Raw genomic sequence first — 20449 nt, 5'->3', positions numbered from 1 at the left:
GCCCATGGAGAAATTTTGCGCGCGCTGATGACGTAGGCGCCGCTTCTCTTGACAACACGGACGGGAGCTTTTACTGGCACTAGAAACAGGTAAATACTCTCTATTGACCACTGTAATAAAGTTATAGACACATTCAGTAAACGAAAAATGTTGCTGTATACTGCACGGGGTTATGAAATGTTCTCTAACTAAGCCATTTCCACAGTCAAGTGTCAAACCTAGCCTCGCACACCCCCACCTCGGCCTCGTTTTGCGGCCTTGAGCTAATGCTAGCGTTAGTATAAAAATCATGGCCAGTGTTAAGTTGTTACGAAATTGCTGTAATGCAAAGTAAATGCATCTAGAAAAGCATCTAAATCCTGTAAATGCTGTGTCGTCATTAGTAAACGGCTAACTAGTGGTTACGTTAGTTTCTCAGCCTTATAACGCCATTTCGTACCGAACTCCATTTAAAATATGCCTTGTAAATGTACCGTTGTTTTTTGGCAGATATACATGCCTCAGTGGACATTAATAAACACGTCTTATTAAAAGCGAGAATTGATTGCAACATTCGGCTTATGTTTAACCTGCACAACTATGTATGTACGTAGCTATGCTGGTTTAGTTAACGTTACTGCGGTGGGGGAAGTCCTGTTCAGTAATACCGAAAGTATCTGGAGGGTTTCTTTGCTGATTTTAAAATAAACCAACCAAAACACGATTTCACTAACAAACTGAATGGCATTCAGAACAACTCATTTACCCGGACTTATGACAGTCAGTTGGTCTTATTTCTAGTGAAACCATGATCGTTGACCATAATACACCAGCTATAAGTGGTCCTTGTTGACTAAATGCCAAGTTGAAGAGTTATTGTCATCATTCAGAACAAGTGCTGAGTCACATTTTACCTTAAATAAAGTATTAGAGTAGACAGAAAAATACCACATTTTAGATAAAATTTGGGTTAAGTGGAGTTTTTACAATTTAAAGGCTTGTTTCTCCTCTTGTTTTCACAGCACAGCCATGAACTGGAACAAAGGTGGTCCGGGTGTGAAGCGAGGGTTTGGGTTTGGGGGATTTTCCCTTGCAGGTAAAAAAGAGGAACCTCAACTTACTCAAAAATCTCACACATCATTCGGAGCCTCTGGATCAAGTGGGGGATATGGGAAGAGCCAGCAGCTCCCATCATTCTACAAAATAGGAACAAAAAGAGCAAACTTTGATGAGGAAAATGCGTGAGTATTACATCTCTCCCCCTACACATACATGTGTCTATATACTGTACATGTTTGGTTCAACCCCAGAGAAAACTTATCAGCATGTAATGTGATTTGAATATAAAATGGAATCTTTGTCTTTTTGTCAACAAGGTATTTTGAAGATGATGAAGAGGAGTCCAGCAGCAATGTGGATCTGCCGTACATCCCTGCTGAGAATTCACCCACACGGCAGCAGATGCAGTCTGGTGGTGGCTCAGACAGTGAGGATGACCCACTGGATGCCTTCATGGCAGAGGTTGAGGTGAGAAGACAATTGCAGTCGGCAGAGACAAACAGGTGCATATTTCCAAATACTGAATCTGTCGTTTTCTGTAACACATCTTGTTTTCTTCTCTCCTTCAGAACCAAGCAGCCAAAGACATGAAGAAACTAGAGGAAAAGGAGAAGGAGAAAAAGTCCGCCAAGTAAGACTTAATTTGCTCACATGTTTTCATTTGTTTAATTTTGTTAGTCATTCTAAGGTCCTTATGTAGGTGTATAAATTGAAATTTGGCCAGAAGGAGAAAAAAGATTGCCCACAACTGAATTAAAAATGTGTGAGCCCACTAATTTGAGATACTCATACTGTAAATTTTAGTTTAATTCCTGTACTACTCACTGCTTACACAAAGGTCAGAAATGACAAAAAACAATTCAGCTTGATGCAGAAATTTTATCTTAAGTTTCTCCAATTGCTGGCACAAAGAATGGCACATACAATAGTATTTTTCCTGGTTTAATAGACAACATCAGGTAAGTGAAGTGACCTTAGTCATAGTGGGATGTGGGCTGTCTTGGGTGTATGAACGAGCCGCAGGGAAGTTTTTTTTCTCCGCTTGTCATTTCAGGGGTATTCGTGATGACATTGAAGAAGAAGATGAACAAGTGAGTGAGCCCTCCAAAGTTTTTAATTCACTACATCGCTGATCAGAGAGGTCGCCAGACCAAACACTCCCTCTCCCGTATCTTTTCTTATAAAGTCCCCTACCTTTCCTTCTATCTCACCATGCAGGTTATTTAGGATCATTATGATGGGGATGTTTTTTCTTGTGTAGATTATTCTTGTTGTTGTAGAAAGTTTGAAAAAGCATGTTGGATTTATGTCAGTAATTGACACTGATAGTTGATATCAGATTGTAAACAGTAATTTATGTTTTTGTTAGAAAGCTGAATGTCTCCTCAGATATATTGTGAGCTTTTGTTTTCTGGATGCTGTTGTAAGCAGCAATCCGACACATTTTTTCACATGAAGTGCTATGCTCTCTGCAGGAAGCCTACTTCCGCTACATGGCAGAGAATCCCACAGCCGGGCTGACTCAGGAGGAGGAGGAGGAAAACATTGACTATGACAGTGACGGGAACCCAATTGCCTCTACCACCAAGAAAATCATCATGCCGCTCCCTCCTATTGACCACTCAGAGGTAGAGTTTACAACACTGATTAAACACAGCCAGTTGAAGAGTGCATTTTATGTGTTTGTCATGTGTAAGATTGTTGTGATTTTTGCAGCATGTTTTGTCCTTTTTTTCATAGATTGATTACGCACCCTTTGAAAAAAACTTTTATGATGAGCACGAGGAGCTCAGCAGCCTGACTGGAACGCAAGTGTTGGAGTTAAGGCATAAACTGAACTTGCGGGTAAGTTCATGGTTCACTTCATGCATGTGAGTGTATAAACGTTATATAGCTGAAGTGATATACATGTGACAGTTATAACTCCCAATTTGGTTATCTTTGTTTTGACTATAAACACACTTCACCTTAATATTTACCTCAATATTTCTCACAACATTAGATATGAAAAAAAGACACACACACAGACCCCTGCTCCTTTTTTTTTACTTTCTCAGGTATCTGGTGCTGCCCCTCCAAAACCTTGCACCAGCTTTGCCCACTTCAGCTTTGATGAGCAGCTAATGCACCAAATCCGCAAGTCTGAGTACACTCAGCCCACACCAATTCAGTGCCAGGTATAGTGCAAGTTTATCTTAAGGTTACAACATAATTGAAAATGTAATTTTTTTTTGATGACGATAGACTTTTGCTCTGTATCTGGGTTCTAGGGTGTGCCTATAGCTCTGTCTGGACGTGACATGATTGGTATTGCAAAAACTGGAAGTGGCAAAACTGCAGCTTTTATCTGGCCAATGCTGGTTCATATCATGGACCAAAAGGAGTTGGAAGCAGGAGAGGGACCGATCGCTGTTATCGTGTGTCCCACCAGAGAGCTGTGTCAACAGGTAAGAAATGGGAAGAGATGTGAGTCAGTTTTTTAGGGGTTAATTAATAGAGTTTTTTGCTGCTGTATTAACAAAAAGTACTTTGTTAAGAGAGTTGGTGCACTAATGTTTGCCATATTAAATGTTTGCCAGATCCATGCAGAGTGTAAGCGCTTTGGGAAAGCCTACTCATTGCGTTCTGTGGCAGTTTATGGAGGAGGCAGCATGTGGGAGCAGGCCAAGGCTCTGCAGGAGGGGGCAGAGATCGTGGTGTGCACTCCGGTAAGAGAAGGGACTGCCAACTTTTGTCTCAAACCTTGCTCCTGTGAAGAATACTCTCATGCCGCTGTTGCAAGAAGCAGATGGTTTACCGCTAATATGTGTTTTCACAGGGTCGTCTGATTGACCATGTTAAAAAGAAGGCCACGTCCCTGCAGAGAGTGACATACTTGGTGTTTGATGAGGCAGATCGCATGTTTGATATGGGCTTTGGTAGGTTGGAGTTATCAGTTCCATAACAAAAGATGTTATAAACCTGTTTTATGCATTGCAGCTTATTTTTCTCTTTCCTTTCAGAATATCAGGTCAGATCTATTGCTAGCCATGTCCGCCCAGACAGACAGAGTAAGTGGGTTTCCTTAAGTATGAAGTCAGTGTTTCATTTTCATAAGTATTAAGGCTTCAGAGTGTTTTTAATAACCATTAATCTGATTTCCTTCATAGCTCTTCTGTTCAGTGCTACATTTCGAAAGAAGATTGAGAGGCTGGCCCGAGACATCTTGATAGATCCTATCCGTGTGGTGCAGGGAGACATAGGAGAGGTACATCCAAACTCAACAGCATTTGGAAAGCACTGATTATTTGTCAGAGCAAAAGTTAATTTTTGAAAATATATTTAAGCTGTCATTAATAGTAAAAAAATGCTGTGTTTTCTTTCTGACCAGGCCAATGAGGATGTGACCCAGGTTGTTGAGCTGCTGCTCAGCGGGACAGATAAATGGGCCTGGCTGACCCGGCGGCTGGTCGAGTTCACCTCCTCCGGCTCCGTCCTCATCTTCGTCACCAAGAAGGCAAACTGTGAGGAGCTGGCCACTAACCTGACACAGGAGGGTTACAGCCTTGGCCTCCTGCATGGAGACATGGACCAGAGTGAGAGGAACAAGGTCATCAGTGACTTCAAGAAGAAGAATTTGCCCATTCTGGTGGCCACTGATGTAGCTGGTGAGTACAACTCAAGGCAGTGATAGACATGAGAGAGGTTTTCTATGTCTCATTTCCTTCCCTCTTTGTGGGTTTATGTTTAAATGTCTACATGAACCTATCTGTGGCTCATTTCAGGAATTTGCTCTTTGAAGGAACAGTTTAGTCTACTTTGTATTGAGAGTTATGAAACAAACAAAAAATGACAGAATTACTTAGAAATTAACATTTCTGTTTTTATTCCTCCCCAGCTCGTGGTCTGGACATCCCATCCATTCGCACAGTGGTAAACTACGATGTGGCACGAGACATCGACACACACACACACAGGATCGGTCGAACTGGCCGTGCCGGAGAGAAGGGCGTAGCTTACACTCTCCTCACCAGCAAAGACACCACATTCGCTGGAGACCTTGTGAGAAATCTGGAGGGAGCTAATCAAGCTGTTTCTAAAGAACTGATGGATTTAGCCATGCAGGTGAGATGAATAAGTAAAAGATTAAGGAAAGTGTAAACATTTAGCTTTTTTTGGAGTGGAGTTTAACTTTGCTCTCTTAACATTTTTCTTCTCAGAATCCATGGTTTAGGAAATCCAGATTCAAGGGTGGTAAAGGAAAGAAGCTGAATATTGGTGGAGGTGGTCTTGGTTACAGAGAGAGACCAGGCCTGGGGGCTGAAAGCTCTGTGAGTTACTGCTGAATAAACATCTGAACTCTGACCCTCTGATAGTATTAAAAACTATGATGGCTCAGATATTTCTTCTAGATTGAGAAGACTGATATTTGAAGAAAATTCAAAGAGATAATGAGTAACCCTCTGTTGTGTTTGCAGGAACGCAGTAGCAGCAGTTTATTGTCTTCCACTAGTAGCTTTGAGGGCTACAGCAAACCAGCCACTGGGGCGATGGGAGATCGCATGTCTGCAATGAAACAAGCTTTCCAGGTAGAATTCTGTCTTTGCTACTAAGTGTATTTTGCTGTTATGTGATACACTCGCAGACTAATAAAAAAAAGAGAGCAAAATTCAAAATGATGTGATGTGTTGCCACTCACTCACAGCACAAGGTGTTTAAGTTTCCAGCCAGCACTGGCGGCAAAGATGACTTTACAAAAGCATAAATTTAAAAACCTGTCCAAGAAGATTATTGATCAACAGTCCTATCACCACCCTGCAGATATATTTTGGACATTTTATGTTATGAGGCAATAAAATCCTTACTTTGAAGTTTCATCGCACCTTGTTTTCCCTCCAGGCAGCTGATCCCTTCTTCTCAATGTTTCCTTTTCTTCTAGGCTCAGTATAAGAGTCACTTTGTGGCTGCGTCCAGCGGCCCTCCTAAGCTCAGCACCAAGTCTAGCAGCTCATCAGGCTGGACGAGTGCCGGCAGTCTGAGCTCTGTGCCGACAGAGGCTGCCAATGGCTCAGAAAGGTCCCATTCTGCCATGTTGTCAATGTCCAGTTTCACCAGCGCCGGTTCCCTGAGCACAGTGCCCACCAGTCAACCCAGTTCACAGCACAACTACCCTCCTCCTGCACCTCCCTCACAGAGAGATAGCTCACGGGACAGATATAGTGAGGACCGGGGGCGCCATGGGGACAGCCACCACCGCCACAGTGACAGGAGTGACCGGCACAGTGGTGAGGATCGTTATAGTGACCGAGGCGACCGAGATCGGCATGGAGACAGAGATCGCGATCGCCACGGGGACCGGGATCGCTACAGTGGCAGCCGCCACAGCGACAGCCGTAATGGAGATGGAAGCAGGAGGGACAGAGATGATCGGAGGAGTGACAGGGATGGGGGAGACAGGGGGAGTGACAGAGGAGATGATAGCTTTGCTGTCCCTGAACCACCAAAGCGTAGAAAGAGCAGGTGGGACAACTGAAGAAAAAAATAAACACATCAGTAGAATAATATGTGCAACCAACTGCTCCATGGCAAGCTTGCCTGTGTAGGCAGATAGCAGAGCATATCAGAGGGTGACACAAGCACAGAATAGTAGGAGGGATTTCGTGGATTCTAAATAAATGGGAAATGTACTGACGTTACTGTCAGCTTGGCTAGGACCTCATGTTTTGGTCAAAGCTCAACAGAGCAAGCAACACAAGCAGCTCAGAGACAGCCACTGTACATACACCATCAAGACTGTTGTTATATTAAGTCAATAGGATCAAGCAGTAGAGCCATAATGAATCCTGCTGTCAGTAAACAATTCAAAGTTAGGATGTGTTGGTTGTTGTCTTGTTTCTACTCACTGAACTCCTAACACGCTTTTGTGCTTGCAAACCTGACATATTATCTTTTCCTAATGGATCTTTGCCAAGTGTGTTTGTGTGTTTGCATTTTGTTAATCTACGAAGCTAACTCTTAGAACAGTTTGATTTTTGAAGGTGCAAACAAAAAGTATCAAAAACTGTGTATAGCTCTTTTTGTGTCTTGTATTCAAGTTTTAGTGAAGTGCCTTTCTTTGGCATTTAGTCTGTTTGCTTTCAAAATGTTTTTCAGGAAGATGCATTTGTTTGTATGAGAGGGATTTCAAGTGTTCATTCACAAATGGAAAATGTGAAGTTTTGATTAAAATGACTCCTTTGGCATCTATTTTTGTATGTGATTACTAGACACTGACAGAATTACTGACAGGAAATGTACAGGTGTTGCGCTGTTTTTCTTACTATTACTTACTATTTCATGCAGTTATATTATTGTCATATTTTTATCATTATGAGGCAGAGCAACAGACCTGCTGACTTAAAAAAAAAAAGGATGAACTATTTTGTCCAAATAGCCTTTCCTTATTTACATTTGGAGAATAAGTAATTATTTAGTTATTATTTTAAAAAAACTGCATTCAGTCTTCAATGCAAATTACATTTATAAATTGAACTAATGCCAGAAATATTGTTTTAGTAACTCTTACTGCAGTTTTTACCAATAGTTGTACCTGTTGTTAACTTTTATAAATAAACTGATAATGAGCAAAGACTAGATTTTAAATAATGAATGTCTTGGCCTCAAATAAAACGCAGTGTTATAGTGTCTCACAGTGACCACTGGAGGGCAGTGAACACATCACAACCTGGCCAGGACAGACAACATAATACTTTCATCTCCTGTAAAACTGCCAAAATAAAACAATTAAAAGGCAGCTATGTTTAATATTCTGTCCACTGCCAAACATGTAAATGGAGAATTAATTGCAGGATTGTTTCATGTTTTCTGTATCTCATCATAGTGATTGATTTTGATACAAATTTGCCAGAGCTGTATTAATGTTCATCTTATCTTGCCAGTTTATGTCCCTCTATAAAAAATAACCAAAATGCACTGAGCTGTGAACCACCAGACAGCATGCACACAGCAGGCATGTATATTGTCTGCACACTGTTAAGCTTGGGTGTGGACAGATAATGCTTTGTGGCTGTGTGACAGCCAGTTGCACAAGAAATGTGGATGTGGGAAATGGATTCCACTAAATATCAGCAAATTCTGGATAGAAATATTCCACAGTTAGTCAAGAAAGTGGAACTGAAAAGAGGCTGGCGTCTACAACAAAACAATGGTCCAAAGCAGACGTCCACAAATTACCTCAAGAGACACAAGCTGAAGCTTTTGGAGAGGCTGTCACAGCCCCCTGACCTAAACACCGCTGAAAATCTGTAATAAGTATAGATCACTAATATTAGACCAGGCTGTGGATTTTATCCCTTATCACTTACACTGAAATCATATTTAGAAGGAATCTCTAAGCAAAACCTCTCTGATTGTTCATATGAGCAAATGTTTTAAGATTTTAAAATCGTGAACCTATCACTTAAAGCGCTTTAAATAAGGGTTAGTGAGGTAGGGTAACATTTGCATAAATGTCTTCAAGTGACATCCTTGTTCCAGACGTAGTTGTCATTTGTCCGACGAGCCCTGAATGCATCGAGGGCAGATGAGAACCAATCGCGTGCGACATCCTGCAGAAGAAAAAAACGTTCTGTTGAAAACCGAGACGAGGAGCGAAGCAGAGGGTAGAAACTCACCGGCACCGGGGCCAGCGTCTACAACAAAACCTCCCAGGAAAGTGAATGAGAGAGCCGATATCCACCTCCAGCCACTGAGTGAACAGACTCTGCGTTTTCCAGCCAGTGTGTCGCAGACAAGAAGCGCAGATGGTGAGTGCTTTTGCTCGGCTGTTGTGTGTCTGCAGCTTCCCCTCCCTCCGCTGCTCGCCCCCCGGCTCTTTTTTTTTTTTTTTTTGTGAGATGAGGTGAGGTGATGATGTCTGTCCACTCGCCAAGGTTTAGCTAACCAAGAGCCGGTTTGTTGTGTAAGCCGCTGAATTAATCTTGGATTTAAATGCAGTATTTAGGTACGAGAGGAGATTTCGTTTATTTAAAGGATATTTAAACCCCCGCCATCGTGTTCTTCAAAATGCTAACAGTGTGCCGCTTGTTTCAACGTCTATTAGTTAGCTAGCTGGATGGCTAATTAATATTAACTAACAATGTGATTTAAACCTATTGAATGATACATGTAACTCACATTACCCCTGCTTTTCGAGTACCCCTCTCTCTAACTGATAATTGATTATTTTTTTCCTCCATTTTAGCCCATTTGTAAATTGATTTGTGGTTTAGTTTGTCAGCCTTTGTCAGTACAAACCATAGCAGATAAATATGTGTTTTTGCAGATAAAGGTTATGGCTATCCAGCTGAGAGGAACATGTAGTAAATCAGGTTCACCTAGTCAAATAGTCTGTATAAGGACTTTGCAAATGATTTAACCCTAGACACAACAGTATCATTGTTACAGTAGAGGTGGGAAGTTTACAGCACCCTCCCATCAAAAGGTATTCCCATATTGATCTCATTGATTATGTTTACAGGGAGCATGAAAACTGGGTTATTTATATCCCTGTTTACATGATCATAACAATCCTGTTTTCTGATCTTTTTTGTGCAACTGTGTCTTGGGTTTTTCTAGTGTGCATACAACCATGCTCACTTAAACTTGAAACTAAATGGTCCATTAAATATCATCTGCAGCTTATCAACTCACCCACAGCTGCTGCGATTGTCAGATAAGTAGCACTGAATGCATGAGTGACTGTATTTTCAGCATTAGATCCACCCCAGGTGGAGGAAAACATGGATTTCACCCTTTATGCAAATTTTTTGCCTGAGTTTGTTTTGTCAAGTAGTTTACAAGCTGCTCTGTGGTCTGGTGAAACCACTTTTTATCCGTTCAGGGCACCACATCTACAGCAGCCTGTCATTATAACCCTGGCATATGGCGACAAGGCTTAAGTAAGTATATGGTCATTTTCATTTCCTGCCACTGTTACTGGACTGCTTGACTGTAATTTCAGTCAGACTTGACAGCACAGATTGACACCCTGCTTCTGTAGGCTGATTTACGTCACTATCCTGGTGGATTTGAGAGGCTGTTGTTGTAATTTGACTGACTTGTTTGCCAAAAAATATATATAAATAATGTGGGTTTAGACAAAGCACATTATACAGAGCTGCACAGTGAGGACTAATAACAATGATTTTGTTTGACCATGAGCTCATCGGTCAAACAATTACCATTAACAGACACAAAAAAAATTTGTTGGGCATGTCAGAAGTGCCATATGTTGGGAACGGCCGTGTTTGCCTGCTGTCAGATGTGCAGAACAGTATTAAGTGGGTCGCCAGCAGGTCCAACCATAGAGCTGCAGGCAAAAGTGACCAGAGAAACTGTTTTAACTAGCAGCATAACTGTCCATTTGTTTCCCATTCCCAGTCAATTATTGTGTTACAGGCTTTGAAAATGAGAAATATGACCATAGAGACTTTTTCAGGTCTTGGAAAGGCTTAGATGTTGTTTCTCAATATGATTTAATGCTTTGAAGGGATGCTGGGATTTTAGGGGAAAGTGATTTATATTTTTGCAGATTGCCTGCTTTGTCATAATATTGTTTTATGATGTGTGCTGCACATGGACGTCATGTTTTTGCAAGCCAAATCAGTTACGTGAACAAGAGGTCAGTATTTTTCAGATATCAGATGATTGCCAATTTGGCACATACAGTACATGAATGCACTCCATAAACTAAACCAAACATAATAAAAGGTAAGATTTTACAGTTTACCTTTTTTCTCCTCTCCTCTGGGGAATATAAATCTCACTTTATGCTCTGTAAACCTGTACTGAAGTAATATTATCTCAGACATAAAAGACAAAGACTTCACAAACACATTCTTTATACCTTGATTTGTTTCATTTATTTCAAGTTCCAAACATGGTTCATTGTAGAAATTCAGATCTCAGACAGATAGTTTGTAATAAAAGTTCAGCTGTAGTACAGATACAGCAATAACTCAGTCTCCATAAGTTGATAAAAGCCAATTCTCAATTAAGAGGAAGATAAGAAACTCTGTGGCTTGTGATTCAATATCTTTTTTTGATATAGTCCAAACTTAGCCAAAGCGCTGTTTAAAGCTCTGTGTGACTCTTTTCAGCAGCAAATGTATTTTTGATCTGATCAACAACCATTTACTCACATTGCTTTATGTCTGTGTCGCTGTCAGTACTGATCTAATGTAGGTTATCTGGTTTGGAAATACCACAGGGCAGACTGAGCAGACAGTTTAGAAATAGTTTATATGCAGTGCTTCCCACAGTGTCGTCAGTCAGCAGCAGACATCTAACAAGTCATATTTAGAAGTCTGTTGAGCTCTATGGGAAATCCATGCACTTTAACTTAAATAACCCATGATTAAATTTGTGGAAATGACAGCCTAAGAAGCCTTATGTGGGGAAAATCGGTTGTAAACATTAACTCTCCTGTCCATTGGCCTTAATTGTCCCAGGCCACATTGTCTCCATCCATAGTTAAGGAGCCTTCAGTGCGTGATGGAAATGTGCTGTGATGGCAGAGCAGAGATTTGCATGTGAGATTTTTTTTCAAGACAGGATAGGGCATGTTGTCCGAAATTCCATGTCCTGAAGGAGCATTTGGTTGTGAAATGTTCCCTCTTCTCCACTCCATGATAACATCTGATCAGTTGTATCACTTGAGGCTGTTTTCTACACAACCTTCAGAGAGGTTACAGATGGCAACGAGTGGCATCTCACTATGTCAAGTCAACACAGGCTCCAGGTCCTCTACACATTCTTTCACAGGCAGTCACTGGGTTTGTTCTTTGCAATTTTACGGAGAAAATATAAACAGACCAGCTGCTGCAGCATACCAGCAGCAACCACTAGTTTTCATGAACATCACAGACTTGACCGCCATTTGGTTCAGGGTCACTAGACAAAAATGAGAGATGTGGGAACATTTTCTAACAGAACAGACTTTGTACCTTGTTGTTGGCTTTGGTTTTTGGTTTCGTTAGTAGTCCAGGACCATGTTTTGTCCTGGTATAGGACAGATCTCTGACACATTTATCAGAGGATTTATCTAAGTGCTTTTAATTGTGCCCTGTGGCAGCTTCATCAAAGGAAACACTGGGAGCTTTTTCAACAAGGTTAGACAGACATTACAGTGGAGAACTGAAGGTCAACTAAGCAGAAGTTGCTGACTGCTAGTTACAAGTGAAAAATCTGCATTGCTTTTCTCTGTCTGAAAGGGCTGTCTGTCTCAGAAATGACACGTTAAAGTGTCAATCTACCACTGAATAGCTGCACTTTTAATTAATTAATTGAGAACACAATTGGAAGATTCATCAATAATGGAAATAATCGTTAGTTGCAGCCCTAATTTCTCCATCTTTTTCAAGACAGTCAGTCCATAAGTGCTTGTAATCCCATGTTAATATAGCCCCAAAGCTCCTCATGAAGTTTTATTTGGACCCTAACATGCTCCACAGACAGGAAGTGAAAAACCAAGCATCTGTCAGTTTACTGAAGAGACATAGAGGCATTCATTGTCATTTGCCTTCACAGCAAAATGCCCCGTCATTTTCCCGTTGGTACAGGAACTTCAGAAAAGGAAGAGAAGTAGTGGCTGACCAAACGACCCATCACGCTCTCAGATGTGATTACTCTGCAGACTGGTGTAGTGCATTCTGAAGGATCAGACTGTTTCATCCCCCTTTCATCAGTCCCCCACACAGTCAAGTGTCAAACCTAATGTTCTTTTAACTCTCATTTTCTATCGTTTTCTATTGTTTTTATTAACTTCATACCAGACTTGGGTGTTTGCTCTCTATCCACATAACTTGCTGTGTCTCATCACGTTCAGAGTTATTGATAGAAGATTGCTGTCAAGAAGAGATTGTATATTTTCCTGCAGCAGCAGTTTTAGTTGTTGGATCAGTGCCATGGCTTTGCAGGTCCAGCAAATGCAATACACAGTAAGAAAAAATCTTAACACTTGTGGTCTGTGTTGTTATAACTGGACTGGAAAATGTTGTTTGTTATGATTAGTTTCACGTCAACTGACAACTGAGAGATGGGCTTATTAACACTATTGTGGTGTGTTTAAAGGCTGAGGCGCTTTGCATTTGTTCTGTTTTCTTATTGTCCTGACCTGCTGTCTCAGATGATTAAACAATGATCACGTTTCTAAATATAAGGAATGAGAGAGAGTGGGAGCCTCGTTTTGGATTAATGACATAAGGCGTTGGTTAACATAGCGCCTGCCTTCCCTTCTACGGGCCTGTTGTGGTGAATCGTGCAGCACAGTAATGGGAGCGGTGGGATTTGAGACAGTAATGCTTTAAATGTGTTTGTAGAGGATCCCCAAGTTGTGTGCAGTTGAAGCTGCACTTTACTGATTAAAGGAAAAGTCTGATATTTGCACAATGTACTTATTTGCTTTATTGATGAGAGGATTGATACCACTTGCATCTGTAATGGTTTACAGTGGTTCAATGCAAGACTTTCCATGCTAAGCTAACTGTTGGCTGTAGCTTCACTCTTATAGATATAGATATAGAGAAGATACAGACATGAAAGTGGTAGCATTTCTTTTCTCATCTAAATCTCAGCAACAAAGCAAAGGAGTGTATTTCCCAAAACTATTCCTTTAAATACATACAAAGAGAGAAGAGGAACATGGTTCCGGGGTGATGCGCAACATGAACACAGAAACGCACACAGGCAGACATGTGCAGGTGTGATTAAAACTGAAGTGAGGACTCCGTGTGAGAGATTGATGCTGTGAGGTAAGAGCTGAAGCTCTGTCGCAAGAAGATTTCACCACTTGTGTGAAAGTGGTCTTTGTTTGGTAAGATACAACTCTCCAGCTGGCTCTAGCCTCTCACACACTGGTATGTCAAATTGCTTCACAGTTAAAACACTGTTGAGCAGAGCAGAGCTAATTACTTGCACAACAAACCTTCTTTATGTATGTTTACATTGAACACCTTGTTCTGAGCTCATGAAAGCCTTTAATTTCCCACCACTCCATGCAACGTCTTACCTCCCTTATTAGTCAGGAGGACTCTTGTGGTACTTTGTGAGTTATATGCTCCTGAACAGAGATTATGATTCTCTTGTAGTTTGTTCTCACTGTACTCTTAAAGCATTCAGACAGAACAAATGGTCATTAGCAGGCGTTTATTGGGGTGGACGTCGGTTGGGAGTTTAGCTGATGCTATGCAAGACAGAGGAAGGCAGATGTGTCAAAACAACTTCCTGCCACATTTCGTGCTGTTTGGTGACAATTGAGACTCATGTACATATAAGGCAAAAGAAGACAAGATGGCACAAGCTAATCTGCAGTCCTCCAGGATGTCTGTGTATGTGTGTGTCTGTGTGTGTTTGGAATGCATGCCTGTGCCCCTAACATGGTAACTAATCTTGCTGCGTTGTTTTTACCAAAAGAAACATGGACAATTCTATGCTTTCACTCAGATCAGTTTTCCTTTTTTGGCCACATAAATTTCATGATTTCATATGTACAAATGAAGTACTCACTGATCTACTTTTCATGCTCTCACAGCCTCCCGCTGAAGTAAACCATCCCTACAAATGCACTGTGAGAACTTAACACATTCAAACTTCAGTTTTCAGTAGTGTTGAATAATTTTGAGAAGATCAAAGTCATGTTGGCTCAGCAGTTGTACTGCAGTGACAGGAAGTGGTCTAGCATGCAGTCTGCTAGATAACCAACAAACTGTGAGCTGCTAGCAGCAACATTAACTGAACTCAAGAGGATCCAGGGATAAAGAGGAGGCAGATATGATTGCATCTACAGGAAGCTGCATGGCCCCACTGTTAATGAGACAATTATTTCTAAAGCATGTCATCCGGTTCTCATAAGTGCAGACAACACCCCGTTGTTGCCTTGAAGCACCACTCAACAAGGTCAAAAATAGTATGCAAATCACAGCACAGAGGCAACATCCATGCTGTTTTAGATTACTTATCAAAGAGGGCCACTCTCATCACGCCAGATGAACTCACAAGTGATGCACAGATAAGGAAAGGTGAAATAATAGTGCATACAGCATGAGGCAGTTAGGCTGTGGTAGCAATGACTTTAATGTCTCTGGTTGTATAAGGTTGGGAGCAACGTTGCACATGAATGAGCATGACTTGTTTGTCAGTGTGACTTTTATGGTTAATGCACACTGAAGATTTTGTGCTGGTCACAGCACTGACATCTTTTGACTGCATACTTAGCACTTTTTATCTCTCACATTTGGGCTGCAATTGTTATTTTCATGAGAAGTTTATCTGCCACAGGCTTTAAAACAATCAGACATTTTCAACAAGTTACAAGGGCTTGGCGATAATGGATTTTTATTACATCTTTTCTTTCATGTACTATGATAGAAGATTTACCCAAATTGTCCGACCCTTTTAGTTTTTCAGCCACTTTTCTTCCAGCAGTTTTTGAACGCGACATGCTTCTCATTGGTGAGTTAAACTTGTGATCATGTCAGCCAGTCAGCATTTTTATGAGTTGGATGAATCCACGTACTCCATGCTGTAATTTCCATCACTGCGGCAGCCACTTGATTTTTTTTCCCACTAAGCAAGAAATTCTGAAAGTCAAAGAGTAAGCAGCAGTTATTTCTGATGCTAAAGCTTTCACTCTCTTTGCAAGTCTGGTAGCAGCCCCACAATCCCCCTTCATCCACCCCTTCCTCCAGCTCCAGCTCCAGCCAAACTGCCTTACATAACAGGGTTTTAGCAAAGTCTGCAGTGGACTTTTCCCCCGTCTAAACAGAGGCTGCCCTTCTTTCCTGCACACTGGCTTTTCCATGGCAGTTACTGTGTATGCGTCTGAATGTTTCTCTGTCTGTCTATTATCCGCTTGAACTACCTGTTAGTCCTGCTTCAAGATGAGGCTGTGCTTGTTGCTGTTGGGGACCGGCTGTAATACTCCAGAGGGCAGATACAGTCATTACTACTGTGCAACTTCCTCCAGCTTGAGATCATGCAAGCCTTTCTCTTTCCTCTTAACCTTCACAGTGCCTTGGGGAAGTCTCTCAGTTCCTGCTGTCATCACCAACCAAACTGCAATGAAATGACAAAAACATCAACACCTACAGTGTGCAGAGAAATGTGGTGACCTGCGTTAAATGGCAGCCAGAAAATTAAAGAGTAAACCTACAATTGTGCATGATTGTAGGGCTGGGTGAAAGAAATGCTTCATTACAAGCAGGGATTACAAAGCTGCAAAAACATGAAGCTAATTTCAGAGATGAAGACCGGCAGAATAGGTGTCAGTCATATCACTGAGAAACCTTCCATTTTGTAAGACATTTTGTGTTGATATTTCCCCGTGAAGTTTCTTAACTATAAGGCTGGTCCTGAGCTGTTCTGCTATGTTGAGGGCAGCCCCATGCAGAGCGTCCCACAGCTCAGGCTCACATGACCAGACAGAAGGCACCTGATCCTCTCCCAGGGGTGCAAAGAGACAGATGGAGCGAATAGAAAGAGGGGAAGAGAAAGAGAGATCAGATTGACAATACTAACACACTGGTAAAGGTAATAAGAGGACAGGGCAAAATATCTGTCCTTTAAGTTCTTCTGTTGCTGATAGGTCAGACATCTATGGCTGATTTCACCTAATATTTGTTGTTGCTCCACTTTAGGACTTAACTGACGTCTGCACACACATTTAAATATATTTGATTACATATTCAATTTGTTTTTCTTTGTTTTCCCAGGACACCAGAAGCACCACTGAAGAGAAACCTGTCCAGCGATCTAAGGTAAATAGACATTGTCTGTCTTCTCTGTGTGCTTTATTCTGGCTCCACTTCACTTTCATCAGCCTTTGATCTCAGAAGAGAGCAGAGGAAGTCTTTCCTGCGTTTTGTGTCTTGTAAAAACTAGCTTTCATCTTGCCAAAGATCACTTCCTGTTTGTGTGTCTGGTAGTAAATCTGTATATTTATGTGCTCAGTCTTTCAGCTTTAAGACTCAAAAGGAAGTCTGTTCATCATGTGAGAAGACGGTCTACCCAATGGAGAGATTGGTTGCTAACAACCAGGTCTTCCATTCATCATGTTTCTGCTGCAAGCACTGCAATGCCAAACTCAGGTGACTATATATAGTTCACTGTTTCCCTGTGCGTTTACTTGACTTTCTTCTTCTCCTGACTCCTTTGGTTTGTATATAACTCTTTTAATTCCTCCCTTCCCCGGCAGCCTTGGCAGCTTTGCAGCTCTTCAAGGTGAATTCTACTGCAAACCCCACTTCCAGCAGCTGTTCAAAAGCAAAGGCAACTACGACGAGGGCTTTGGACGCAAACAGCACAAAGAGCTCTGGGCCTCCAAGGAGACAGACAATATAACAAAGACGGCATAATCGTGTCTCCCTGTGTCCCATCCCAGCCCTGCCTCTTCCTTTGCCTCCTCCTAACACCTCCAACACATCACAATGAACACAGGCCTCATATGCTGGGGTTCTGTTGAATCACCCACGTGCTCACTCGCTTTTTAAATGCCATCAGAACACAAACAGCTAGAAAATGACTGGCCAGTCTTAATCCATACCACTTAAAAATTCATTTTAGGGATATATTTTGGGTTCGACTTTATTGATATCTGTATTTCCTAATTTTATTTCCAATGTCCTGTTTGGAATTGGTAGTTGATTGTGACCAAAACCCTTCTCTGGTATGGGGAGTATAATATTAATAATAACTAGTTTTATTTTATCTTTATTATTTTTAAGAATTTGCACCCTTTCTTTTTGGAATATGTAAACTGTATGCTCAGGCAAACATATCAGAGGGGTTACAGTGCATCCATGTTTTGCAGTAGAGCATACACTCAGGTCAATTTTCACCCAAGGATTCTTAAAATATTACATATTTCCTCATTTTAGCAAAACACAAATCAAAATAATAGTCCTCAATATTGTGACTTTGCTGTCAGAGACAATTTTGTCAGGTGTCATATTTGAGGAAAAAACAGGGTACAGAGTACTGTAAAATAACCGCGCACATCAGCAACAGCTCACCTCTCGTGTTTTTAATTTTAGTTTTATTATTGTTCGCATCATCCCATGGTTTGTTCTTATTTTAATGACCAGTTTGAGTCTTATCGTTGCATGTTGGTATGACTGGGTCTCAATAGCCTTATCTTATGACTGTATCTATCTTTTGTGTTGTGAATGATTTTATTTGTCTCATTGAAGCATAGCACATCACTTTTTAAGGTTTTTAGAAGCACTTGAGTTTGGATTTGATTGATGTCATGGCATAAGTTGATCCTCTCTGAGCTTTTATGGTTGAAATTTTAATGGAATTCTCAGATTGTGTTTTGTATACTATCTGTACATAGAGCTGTAGTTTGTGATTAGTGAACATTCCCCATCATACCGTACTCTCGTCTCACGATCACCAGACAAGATGTTGATAATCACAGGGAAACTGAGGCCTCGTCTATAAACATCCTTCACTGCGTCGTATGAAACATTTTTAGAGGAGCTGTAAATGTGGTTAAATTGCTTCAATTACAGCTCTGTGGAACAAATGAGGATGTTGATGGACAGCGCTTAAGCCTTGCAGGAAACTACACAATTTTATTCCTTCGTCACTTCACACTTGTCAGTTCTTGGCGTCTTGTGATGGTATTCCCTCTGCTGTATTTGAGTGTGTTCTTATAACTTGCTAGTTTCCATGGGGGCATAGACAGATCCAGTCCAACCTTAGTGTCTTGAGCATCCATTGATATTTGTTCCCCCTTTCCCCCCTTAAATGCCTTCCTCTTCTCATCTCCTGTCTTATTAGCTAAATACATCTTAGCACCTGGACCTATTTCTTAATATTGAATTTACAGTAGGTGGCTAATGGAGGGTATGTCACAGTATTGGTCTCCTGAAGTGCTCCTGCATGCTGCATGCAAAACCCAGTGCAGAGCACCCCCTGCTGGGGGGAGTGTGACAGTAGTGTCTAGCGTGAGAGGAAGAAAAATGACTTTGCCCAAGAACTTCTCAACATAGCCTTTAAGTTTTTGAATATGTTGCCTCAGTCTGCAGTGCAGCTGCTGCACTCCAGACACTTTTGATCTTATTTAATTGCAACACCTAAGAAAAATCAATCCACTTAGACAAGGTTTTCCACAACTGTATTTCATTCTATACAAAGAATGAGTCTGAAGCCATTCAAATATCTCATTTTAGAAAATGTCTGATACCACTGAGACTTGACTGACACTTGAATGACACAAAGTACTTTTTGTGACTGAAAGTTTACTGTGAATTTAAGCATGCTGTGCAGATAGAAAGCTAAACTTAACAGATGGATATTTGCTACTTTTTTAAAAGAGAAGCCTTAGAAATAAATAACTGATCTTATTGTTTCTTTCAAACAAGACCTTTTGATCTTTACAAAGAAATCTCCTGATCATGCCTTTTCAAAAACAGACCTGCTCACTCTTGAGTCCCACTCTTTAACATAGAATTACTTCACTCAACCACCAGCCATTTTCCAATCTAACCACTTTTTATCCACATGTAACGTACAAATTCTTCTGTGTGACAATGTCTATTTTATATTTTCCTTTTTGCATTTTAAAATGGTCCTCTGGATCCCTGAGAATGCTTTAAAATCAAGAGAATTGTATCTAGAAATGCTGTCTTTGTCATTCTCTGTTAGCAGTTCGCCAAGGTACAACTGCAAAATCTGTGAATTGCAACTTCTAAGTGTAACAGAGCAGACAAGGTACACTTTACACTGGTGCCAAGAGGCTCAGGTGAATGATTGCAGTGTAACGTTTTAAATGTTAAATCTGTGAGTCATTTCATTTTTGTGCTAAACTTGATGTGGACTTACTTTTCAATGCTGTTGTCATTGAGACATTTTAAATGTATGCATCTTTGAAAATGTATTCTGTTATTACAGACTTGACCTGTGGATTGAGGTGGCCTTACAGCAAAAGGACGCTTGGACTGTGTTTGCAGTCTTTCTCCTCTATTCTCCCTTCTCTCTATTGCTTAGTTGTGGTATAGAACATTTAAAATGTAAGCGCCCCCCTTCTGCGCCAATACACACAATCATTTTGTGCATTCTCTTTCTTTTATTTTTGTTTTTTACATGCTTTTTGAGAAAAAATAAAATGCTGGTGTTGATTTAATCCACTGACTTTATTGTGTTTATTTATGTAAAGATTGCAAAATCCTGAAATTCCCAGGAGGTTAATGACTGAATGCCCTCATTCACTTTCCCAGTTAACTGTTTTCCCTTAAATAGTTAACAGCAATAACAATATTAAAGTAAAATCTTCAATGCAGGACTATTACTTCTAATATAATATTTATATTATTTCTGAATAGGCTTCCTCCTCCACCATTGCTGATATTTAGTGAAGTTGATTAGAAAAATGGAAATACTAAAGTAATTT

At 40.8% G+C, this 20449-nt stretch overlaps 2 protein-coding genes across 3 annotated transcripts; both read left to right on the top strand.

Moving 5' to 3' along the window:
• Window positions 1–2: 2 nt before the first annotated feature.
• On the top strand, window positions 3–7263 carry ddx42 (DEAD (Asp-Glu-Ala-Asp) box helicase 42). Of its 2 annotated transcripts, XM_018672131.2 has the most exons (18): window positions 3–89; window positions 1002–1220; window positions 1356–1506; window positions 1608–1669; window positions 2093–2129; window positions 2514–2666; window positions 2779–2883; window positions 3096–3215; window positions 3309–3485; window positions 3618–3746; window positions 3857–3956; window positions 4041–4088; window positions 4188–4285; window positions 4409–4685; window positions 4916–5142; window positions 5238–5348; window positions 5496–5606; window positions 5957–7263. In XM_018672131.2, exons 2-18 carry the CDS (start codon window positions 1009–1011, stop codon window positions 6548–6550), a joined length of 2712 nt encoding a protein of 903 aa, XP_018527647.1. In that variant the 5' UTR covers window positions 3–89; window positions 1002–1008; the 3' UTR covers window positions 6551–7263. The 2 variants fall into 2 exon arrangements, with proteins under 2 accessions (XP_018527647.1, XP_050929790.1); XM_051073833.1 differs by lacking the exons at window positions 3–89; window positions 1002–1220; window positions 2093–2129 and having other exon boundaries at window positions 1421–1506.
• A 1371-nt stretch (window positions 7264–8634) lies between these two features.
• Window positions 8635–20182, top strand: limd2 (LIM domain containing 2). The gene is made up of 4 exons (XM_018672130.2): window positions 8635–8822; window positions 16767–16811; window positions 17005–17141; window positions 17249–20182. The coding sequence occupies exons 1-4, from the start codon at window positions 8820–8822 to the stop codon at window positions 17406–17408; spliced, it is 345 nt and encodes a 114-aa protein (XP_018527646.1). The 5' UTR covers window positions 8635–8819; the 3' UTR covers window positions 17409–20182.
• The last annotated feature ends 267 nt before the right edge of the window (window positions 20183–20449 follow it).

Source organism: Lates calcarifer, linkage group LG11, assembly GCF_001640805.2.
Source record: "Lates calcarifer isolate ASB-BC8 linkage group LG11, TLL_Latcal_v3, whole genome shotgun sequence".
In the NCBI taxonomy this organism is placed as follows: Eukaryota; Metazoa; Chordata; class Actinopteri; family Centropomidae; genus Lates; species Lates calcarifer.
Note: the sequence above shows the minus strand (reverse complement) of the source record. Positions and strands in the feature narration are given on the sequence as shown.

Coding starts and splice junctions, on each gene's coding strand:
- limd2 (XM_018672130.2), top strand. Junction 16,812..17,004: donor AACCTGTCCAGCGATCTAAG/GTAAATAGACAT, acceptor TTATGTGCTCAG/TCTTTCAGCTTTAAGACTCA. Junction 17,142..17,248: donor CACTGCAATGCCAAACTCAG/GTGACTATATAT, acceptor CTTCCCCGGCAG/CCTTGGCAGCTTTGCAGCTC.
- ddx42 (XM_018672131.2), top strand. CDS start 1,009: ATGAACTGGAACAAAGGTGGTCCGGGTGTGAAGCGAGGGTTTGGGTTT. Junction 5,349..5,495: donor GCCTGGGGGCTGAAAGCTCT/GTGAGTTACTGC, acceptor TTGTGTTTGCAG/GAACGCAGTAGCAGCAGTTT. Junction 5,607..5,956: donor CAATGAAACAAGCTTTCCAG/GTAGAATTCTGT, acceptor CTTTTCTTCTAG/GCTCAGTATAAGAGTCACTT.